This window comes from Felis catus, chromosome C1 (assembly GCF_018350175.1).
Source record: "Felis catus isolate Fca126 chromosome C1, F.catus_Fca126_mat1.0, whole genome shotgun sequence".
Taxonomy (NCBI): Eukaryota; Metazoa; Chordata; class Mammalia; order Carnivora; family Felidae; genus Felis; species Felis catus.
Window position 1 is genome coordinate 24,346,182 of NC_058375.1, and position 8,906 is coordinate 24,355,087.

The 8,906-nt window shown below is 56.0% G+C and overlaps 2 protein-coding genes across 2 annotated transcripts; both read left to right on the top strand.

Moving 5' to 3' along the window:
• The first annotated feature begins 1,643 nt into the window (after positions 1 to 1,643).
• On the top strand, positions 1,644 to 5,951 carry CCDC28B (coiled-coil domain containing 28B). Its single transcript, XM_003989810.6, has 6 exons — positions 1,644 to 1,785; positions 3,038 to 3,228; positions 4,351 to 4,517; positions 4,645 to 4,838; positions 5,041 to 5,063; positions 5,758 to 5,951. The coding sequence occupies exons 2-6, from the start codon at positions 3,065 to 3,067 to the stop codon at positions 5,810 to 5,812; spliced, it is 603 nt and encodes a 200-aa protein (XP_003989859.1). The 5' UTR covers positions 1,644 to 1,785; positions 3,038 to 3,064; the 3' UTR covers positions 5,813 to 5,951.
• Positions 5,952 to 6,170: 219 nt separating this feature from the next.
• Positions 6,171 to 8,890, top strand: IQCC (IQ motif containing C). Its single transcript, XM_003989917.5, has 5 exons — positions 6,171 to 6,286; positions 6,710 to 6,853; positions 7,084 to 7,348; positions 7,579 to 7,697; positions 7,818 to 8,890. Exons 1-5 carry the CDS (start codon positions 6,245 to 6,247, stop codon positions 8,640 to 8,642), a joined length of 1,395 nt encoding a protein of 464 aa, XP_003989966.2. The 5' UTR covers positions 6,171 to 6,244; the 3' UTR covers positions 8,643 to 8,890.
• The last annotated feature ends 16 nt before the right edge of the window (positions 8,891 to 8,906 follow it).

Consider the following 8,906-nt stretch of genomic DNA (forward strand, 5'->3'; position numbering starts at 1 on the left):
CACTGACCTGCCTCTGAGTTCTTTTGATTTTGTACATTCCTTGAGAAGACCACATTCTGCATGCAGTCCTGAAGAATGGGCTGGTTTCTTAAACACTCCTGTTCACCCTGCCAAGCCTAGGCGCAAAAGTTTAGGCTCCTGTATGGGAGGCATCCTATTGTGGCTTCACCAGCACCCTATTCTCTCCGGAGCCTGGGTTTGGTCTGGCACAGGGGATGGTATGTGAATGCCCAACAAATAAATGGCAGAGACAACTAAAGGGCCCTTCCCTCCAGGCCTCCATGAGCAGTTGTGTCCACACTGGCTGTGACAGTCCTCTCAGAGCCTCTGCCTTTTCTAATCAGGGTCCAAATGGGTTGATACTTTTCTGTGCTGGTCACAATGGTTTCCGTCAAAGATCCTTTGGAAGAAGTCAGGGGAGGCTGCCGCAACTGTTAAAACTCACAAAGCATCTCTGAGAATAACTTCACCCATAGCGGTGTCTCAGGACCTGCCACCATTTTCCTGGAGGAGCCCTGGTTCTCCTCTCTAGCAGCTGGAGGACAGCAGCTTCCCAGTTGTCCTCTCGGCCTGTGCAGACCCCTCCCTCCAACCTCTGGTTATTTAAAAAGTCCTGGGTTAACGTGTCCCCTTCTGGGACAGTCTAGGTGTTGGAAGAACCTGGAAAAGAGCCCCTGCATGGGTGCCTGTGGGAAGGATTAGGTGCAGGAAAGCTGTTCCTGCCCATTGGTAGGGGAAGGTGAACAGTGGGGCTCTGCACATTGCCCTGGGGCAGTTATTTGAGACTGCAGGGCAGCCTGGCCAAGGATAAGCCTGTCTCCTGTTGCATCAGATGGTTCTCTGGGGACCTGAGCTGGGAGCCTCTGCCAGGTCTTTAAATAGCTGCCTCATTGATCTGGCCTCCCAGGCAGTGCGGGCAGCGCTGGGTCGCCCTCCATGTGGCGCTCAGGTTTCCCTCCTGGGGGCTGGGGTCAAGTGCCAGGTAATCGCACCGATTTTCCTCTGATCTGGTGCTCTCCACACGCGTCTCCTAGAACTGGGGAAGGGGAGGGAGGAGGCGTGGTCCCACCGCTTCATCAGTGACTGAATATAGCCTCCGCTGCTTACCAGTGAGGAGTGTCTGGTATTGTGGAGTGAGTGGTATTGCCCTCAAGACTATAGTTGACTTTCAGCACAGGGGATAATGACAGTAACTTCCTGCAGGATTGTTACAGGGATCAAACGCACATAAAATGCTTAACAGGGGACCTGGACTCAATAGACGGTTGTCTTTTCTTGTAGTTTCTTCCTGCTGCTGCTGCTGCTGCTTATAGGCTTATGTGTGTGTGTGTGTGTGTGTGTGTATATATATATGTGTGTGTGTGTATATATATATATATATATCTTGTATGCTTATATATATTTTACATGTGTCTGTCCATTTTCTCCCCCCCCCCCCCCCCATCCATATCCCTCCACCCTGGCCTTCTGACAAAGCCAGCACCATTTTGTAAGGGACTGTAGCTTCTCCCCAAAACTGATGGGAAAGTGAGATTTTTAGATTGCCATCACACAACAAACATAGCCACCTTAGTTCGGGTGGGCAGGTAAAGTCCAGTGAGAGGGGCAGCCTGGTAACTGTTGTAGGCTCCTCCCATCTCCCAAGCACTAAAAAAAGGTCACTTTCTCTTTAAATGCAAATTACCTCCTGCAAGCTCTGCTTCCACACGCTCAGTTCCCTAGGAGGGGAGCGCTAAGAGCGGAGGGAACCACGCTTCTGCCTCACTCCAGACCCCAAACCTCCAGGTCAGTTGCCCGCTTCCGGGGTTTGGGGGGGTGTGGAACATCGCGGGTCCGATGCTGCATTTCGGATCCTGGCTCCCCAGCTGAGGGATCCGTTTGGCACACGGCTTTGAAGACTGAGTGTAGGAAATAGATCCCAGGTGGCCCCCAGCCATTCCTGAGAAGCAGGGGCTCCTGCTCTTCTATCAAGACTTTAACTGGGCCAAGCTGCAGCAACGCATGGCAGAGGACGTGCTCCTATCTCCTCTCCACCACACACACCCCTGGGGACCAGCCAGCCGGGTGCCAATTTCAATGCTTATGCCCCCAGTGCCGCCGCCACCATCCTGGAGTGCAGACGCGGGCTTGGTGGCTGCAGCCTGGAGTGAGCAGCTGGGGAAAGCCCCTGTAGAGGGCCCCGGGCCTCCATCGGGAGGACCTCGGCAGACCTGAGACTTAGGGGGTGGAGCTGGACCGGAGGCTGAGCGGTACCAGCCACAGGCGCAGCCATTGTTGGAGGCCCAGACAGCCAGCTGCCCGACCACCCACCCCACCCTGGCTGCAGCTGAAGCGGAGCAGGGCCTTTCTGACCGGGGATGGTGAAGCAGCAGGAAGCCTGTCCCAGGGAACTTCTGGGAGTTGCCTGATGTTTGCAGTTGGGGGTGGGCGGAAGAGGAGGGATGCCAGCGTACAAGTAGCGGAACCCACAATGAACCCTGTCCCGGAGGCCGTGGCTTCTCCCTCCGTCCCCCATCCACTGCGTGACACCGAGGTCTTCCCAGGTGCCCCCACCCACACCTTGGTCACCGCCCTTTGCTGACAGGGTTTGTCAGCATCTGCCCGGACACTCGATTAAATAGAAGAAGGTCTAGTTAATACACCCCTAATCCTCAACTGGCCTCTCCTGCCAGCTCACATCCACCCTGCCCCTCCCCTCCGTGTTTCCTCTCCCAGGTCCGCCCCCTCAGCTCCTGGGACAGGAAATCCCAACAGCAGAGGAACGGTGTCTGGTCCAGCCCTTTCACGCAGGGCTCAGGTTTTCAGTTAGGGCTGGAGGGCAGGTGGGAGACCTGGGATGGGCCACGGAAGGTCCTTCACGTACACATTCAAGACCCTAGCAGTGAGGCGCCAACATCTGGCCCTGCCCATACTTGACAGAGAAGGGGACAGAGGTCCCAGTTGGTATGAGGGGACAGTTAGAAGTTCCCAGGGCCCTTCCTTTGCAGCTCTCAGGGGTTGCTGGGGGAAGTGACGACTTAGCCTCTCATTGTCTCAGTGGGTCCTGAGGCTCAGCCAGCATCCAATGGAGGACAAGAAGAAGAAAAGGAGTCCCAAGCCCTGCCTGACCCAGCCAGCCCAGGCCCCAGGCACACTACGAAGGGTCCCTGTGCCCACCAGCCACAGCGGCTCCTTAGCCCTGGGACTCCCTCATCTGCCATCCCCCAAGCAGCGAGCCAAGTTCAAGAGGTGGGTACAGAAGAAAAGTAGGGCAAGGAGGGAGGGACCCCAACTCAAGCCTTGTGGGAAGGAAGTAAAGCCAACCTTAGCCTAGTTACTTAGCAATGATTGATGCCTTCCCTTGGACTAAGAACTCGGAGATGCCTCAGATCCAGTCCTTGCCCTCAGTGTAGGGAAAAGGCTAGATGGGTCACTGGGATCCCACACTGTGCTGATGCCCTCAGCAGGGAGTGAGCAGTGCTGCCGGAAAGTGACAGGGTGTGGGGCACACCGGGCAGAGACAATGTCTAAGCTGAAGGGCTTGCCTGACATAAGTACGGAAGAAATACATTGCCTGGAAGGTTCCCAGAATCACAGGTGGTTGGGGGCCCTGGAGTGTCAGGGAGCAGGAGATGGTAAGGGGATGCTCAGGAGTACAATTTGAATTTTCTGCTTAATTTTTCTTAATGGTAGGGAATTTACACCTTACCCTAAATGTGTCCCTGTTAGTGTCCCGCTAAACACCAGGTGCTCTTTCTCCCATTACTGTGCCTCCCTGTGGCTTTGCACACTACCTGCCCAAGAGATATGGCTGGGGATGACCACAGTAGGGTGTCACTGGAGCTCAGGGCTGGAGCAGGAACAGAGGAAATGAGACAGAAGAGAAGGTTCTGGTGGGTAAGGGAGGGGCAGACTGGGAAGGGTCCTTCAGTGTTTTCCTGGGGACAAAGAAAATTCAAAACCGTTTTGAAATAGAAGAGGAGCGCAGAAAGACATTTTTGGGAGAGGTAAGAGGGCTCTAGTGGCAATAAGGAGTAACTGTCCCCAGTGAGGACAAGTGATTCACCCAAAGCCATGGGAGGAATGAGTGCAGGGCTCAGACGAGAACCCCCAAGCCGCCTTCCAGGCATGGTTCTGGCTTTGAGTGTCATCTGCAGAAAAAGACTTCTTTTGACCTCTTCTGCCTACCCCTCCTCACCCACTCCCTTCCCTTCCCAATCCTGGTGCCAGGGTAGAAGAGAAGAACAAACATCCCTTTATGGTCGGGAGTAGATAGGAAGATGAATTAGTGCATAGACAGATGGCATAAAAGACTTTGGGGTACCAGGCCACCCCCACCCTGTGACCATGGTCCATGCCCACCCCACCCAGGGTAGGCAAGGAGAAATGCCGCCCGGTGCTGGCCGGAAGTGGGGGTGGCTCTGCAGGCACCCCGCTGCAGCACTCGTTTCTGACCGAGGGGACGGACGTCTATGAGATGGAGGGGGGACTGTTGAACCTGCTCAATGATTTTCATTCAGGCCGGCTGCAGGCCTTCGGTGAGTCCCATGGGCTGGGCTGAGAGGGTGGGGGCGGGGGCAGACACGGCTGGAGGGCCTGGTCTCCGGGCGGTGGCTGGGGCCAGGGTCCCAAGCTGCTCCCAGGGCTCAGACAGGTGTTGTCCAGGGAAGGAATGCTCCTTTGAGCAGTTGGAGCACGTGCGGGAGATGCAGGAGAAGCTGGCCCGGCTGCACTTCAGCCTAGACGTGTGTGGGGAAGAGGAGGAAGAGGAGGAGGAAGAGGACGGGGTCACTGAGGGACTGCCAGAGGAGCAGAAGAAGACGATGGCCGACCGAAACCTGGACCAGCTGCTTAGCAATGTGGGTCAGGGCTGGGTGCTTTGGTTCTTGGGGACATTAGAGGGTGGGGGAGGTACATCATCCTAAGACTAGTCCTGGACCCGGGGTGAAAAGCTGGGGGGTGCATGGAGCCTCAGCCCCCACCAGAAGATGGCTGGAAAAGCATCTGGGTCTGGGCCTGGTGCCTCTCCTGACAGAAACCTCCTTTCCTCTCTGTTGACAGCTGGAAGATCTTAGTAACTCTATGTATCCTTTTCAAGGGACCTTGCAGCATGTACATGTGTCCCCACCTCCCACAGGAGAAATCAGTTTTCTTCTCCTCACCACCCTCTAGGACTATTTACAATATAACCAACATCTCCCCTTTCAGTCCTGCTAAAGCGGAATTGGCCACAAACTGCCCCCATGCAGAGTTCTCCCGAATATCAGGAGAAAAGCCATTGCAGGGAATGTGATTTATCTACTTATGAAAATCCCTGCAAGTGAGGCCCCTGGCTGGCTCAGTGGGTAGAGCAGGGTATTCTTGATCTCAGGAACACGAGTTCAAGCCCCATGTTGGCAGAAAATCTTTGCAAGTACTTTACTGACACCATGGCAAAACTTGCCTGATGTCTTTCTACTTTTTCAACATTCAACAATTATTTTTCACTGATTTAGATGATCTCCGCATCTAGTCTCAGCCAGAAGTAGTGCGGGTGCATGTAACTGCATGATCTAGAGGAAAGAGCAGGCGGGCGGGGGGAGGGGGAGGGGGGTTGGTGGGAGGGGAGGGAAGCCACCCAGCAAGAAGGGCAGGTGTAGCCTGCAACCTGGACCACAGACCACCTGAGTCCTTCGCCCCTGCCCCTTTGTGCAATTGAGGAAACTAAGCCTGTTCAGGATGGGGAGACAGGGCTGGAAAGACTGGGGTCCAAAGCATCGCAATCCTTGACTGGCACAGACAGAAGTTGCACCTGGCCGAGAATGCCGAGCCTGAGGAGCAGTCAGCTGTGTAGGTGTCGGACCCAGGACCAGACTGCCTCTCTCATTCCCTTCAAACTGTGACTTTTTACGAACTCGATCGGGTATTCCGCGGCCCCCCAGGTGCTATGGGGGAGGGGGGCGCTGGATGAAATTAAACCAGAAAGAAAGACACCGGCTCCGTGTGCTCCCTCCCCTCCTTGCGCCTTTACCCGGCCGGGGACCGCAGGCCCGGGCCTCCGCAGAGACACCTCTGCGCGACACACTGGTTTAGGCGGAACCGCTCGGGAGCTGGAATTCCCAGCGTAGTTCTGGAAGCTGGAGTTGGAGGCAGGTGCCAGGACCTGGCGGCCACCGCGGGAGGGGCAAGGTTGCCGTGGAGACGGCGGGGGCGGGGCCCGTGCGCGGCGCGGACTAGTGACGCACGGCGCAGGCGCGCGGCAGGCGGCAGGTCCGTTGGCGCCCGGATGGAGCGGGAGCGGTTGCTTCGCGGGGTGTCGGTGCTGCAGGTGCGGAGCGGGCTGGGAGTGCATGATTCCCACCATGGGGTCTCGGACTGGGGTCTTCGAACGAGATGAAGCTACCACGTTCGGTCACCTACCCTTGTGCCCGCCTCCGGAGTTACCGACCCACCCCCACCGCCCTGACGAATGCTGGGACCCACGGGCCCCCACCGGCCTTCCACTCCCACCACACGTTCCTGCGGGATCCAGGAAGTGGCGGGAAGGGCCTCAAATCGAAGAGGGGGATCCAGTCCAGCATCCTCCCTTGAACCCCCGGAGACTGTTCTGACAGCGTCACCTATCCTTTTCCCGCGGCCAGGTCCCCTCTTAGAGTCACTGGGATGAGCTCTCCGGGAGAATCCTCCAGGAATCCCCCCACTTTTGGAGTGGAGTGATAAGCGTTTTCTTTCCCCTTATTCTCCACACCAGGCCTGCGTCCGGGGCTTCTTGGTCCGACGCCACATCCAGAGACTGCGAGATGAGTATGAGGCTGTTGTACGCGAAATCGAGGGTGACCTGGGCACGCTTCAGTGGACAGAGGGTTGGATTCCCAGGCCCCAGTTTCTCCCAGAGGTAGTACACACCCCAGTGGAAGAAGGGAGGGAAAGGAGGGACCTGGGCAGGGGATTCGAGGAAACGGTAGAAACCACCCTTCCTGTTGACAAGTTTTTCTCAGTGGAAGGACCAGCAGACTCCACTCCTCATATCCCAGTCCTTAGTCCTTACTGCCTTATACGCTACATCTTGGCACCCAGAAATTTGGAAGGTTTAGCTGTCGGGTTCTCCTACTTCTGTTTTCTCAGAAAGCAAAATCCCATCGGACCTGTAAACCCCAAGAGAGGGCACCAAATCCAGAACAGCAATGGCGGGGCCGCTTCTCATGTAAAGAACCTGAGAGAGAAGCTGTCTTTGGGGAGATGATGCTGAAGCAATCAGGACAGAGCTCAGCAAACCCGGGAAGTCTTCCCTGCAGAGGTGACAGCCCCCCGCCTCAGGATGAGCACAGCAGGCAAGCCAGGAATCCCAGCCAAGAGGAGACCAGAGCTATGTCAGGGATGGAAAACCCAGGTACCTCTCTGCCTAGACTGAGGGCAAACCCCTGACACTCTCTGAGCCTTAGCTTTCCCATCTGCAACGCCAAAGGCTTGTGCTAGATAAGCTGCATCTCTCTTCTTCCCGATGCCTGGTTAAGGGCAACTTAGGGGTGGGCAGGAGGAGAGTGTCAGGGCCAAATGATAGGCCAGTGCCCAGTGTATACCCCTAAAAGCCTTCTCCCTTTTTCCCTCCCTCCTTCACAGAAGCTGTAGGTCCAGAACTGCCCCACAGCCAGACCAAGCTTCAGGAACTCCAGTACCACCACAGCCACCTGGCCATGGAACTGCTGTGGCTACAACAGGCCATCAATAGCCGTAAGGAGGTAGCCACTAATTTGAAGCCTTTTCTGCACGTTTAGGGCCAAGGGAGGCGGTTAGGGAAAAGCCTCCTGCTATGCTCAGACAGTCCTGCCTGGTACAGTGTCTTTTCTCTTCCCCAACAGTACCTAATTCTCAAACAGACACTGACATCCCCGGAGGCGAGCCAGATGAGAGACAAGCCCAGCATGTGCCCAGACCACAGGGCTCAGACCTGTGTGAGGGCTGGGTCACAAACAAGCCCACCACTGAAAGACAAGTTCTACAGAGACAGGACCATTAAAGACCCAGACCATGTAGATAACTCCTCCTGGAGGCTGGAATCACAACCCCACAAGTCCCTGGAAAGCCTGGCCACTACAGACAAAACCACTGCTGGGGTCAAGTACAGGGATCCATGCAACAGGAGGGCTAGAGCACAGCTGCCCACACTATCCAATAACCAGGCCTTAGAGAACAGGCTCACTAAAGAGCCACACCATGGAGGGCCCTGCCTGCAGTTGATGAGAGTCCCGGAGGACCAGATCCCCAAAGGCCTCGAACCTAGGGGCTACTGTTCTGAAAAAGCCAGGATGCAGGTGCCCACACTCGGTGAGGACCCGGATATTGAGGATAAGTCTCCCAGAAAGCCAGAACGCAAAGAGCCTGATTGCCAAAGAGCTAGGCCACGAGAGTTGGACCTCTCAGAGGACCGTGGCATCTGGGATGAGACCTTGGCAGAGCATGGTGGCCAGGATCTCTGGGAGACTAAGCCACCCAAGGGCCAGATCCCTAGTAAGAAAAGCTCCAGAGATAGAACCTCCAGTGAACCTAGCCATGAACAATCGACAAACCAGAGGGCTGTACCATGGCGATCGAGGCCACCTAAGAAACTGTCTTTGACAGAGTCTGCCCACACAGGAGAGGACCACTGGAAGGACAAGCCATGGAAAACAGGACCACCAGGCTAGACCCTGGGGAGCCAGGGCCTCATCCTTGCTCCCTGGTACTAGCTCTACCTCCTGCCCTTGGCCATTGGTGGCTCATGGGGCCAAGAGAAGCTGGAGCAGAGAGCTGGCACCGGTATAGGGAGGGGTGGGAGAAGGATACTCTTTCATCTTCCGCCTGTGGCTTACTCCAAATTTGGGGGCAGGGAGTTACCTGGGATAAGTAAAGCGGGGAGCCTGGTGGAGAATAAAGGTTTTTCTTGGCTTCTGCACCTGGCTGTGTTTGTC

Coding starts and splice junctions, on each gene's coding strand:
- CCDC28B (XM_003989810.6), top strand. CDS start 3,065: ATGGAGGACAAGAAGAAGAAAAGGAGTCCCAAGCCCTGCCTGACCCAG. Junction 4,518..4,644: donor AGGCCGGCTGCAGGCCTTCG/GTGAGTCCCATG, acceptor GGTGTTGTCCAG/GGAAGGAATGCTCCTTTGAG. Junction 4,839..5,040: donor TGGACCAGCTGCTTAGCAAT/GTGGGTCAGGGC, acceptor CTCTGTTGACAG/CTGGAAGATCTTAGTAACTC.
- IQCC (XM_003989917.5), top strand. CDS start 6,245: ATGGAGCGGGAGCGGTTGCTTCGCGGGGTGTCGGTGCTGCAG. Junction 6,854..7,083: donor GGCCCCAGTTTCTCCCAGAG/GTAGTACACACC, acceptor CTGTTTTCTCAG/AAAGCAAAATCCCATCGGAC. Junction 7,698..7,817: donor CCATCAATAGCCGTAAGGAG/GTAGCCACTAAT, acceptor CTTCCCCAACAG/TACCTAATTCTCAAACAGAC.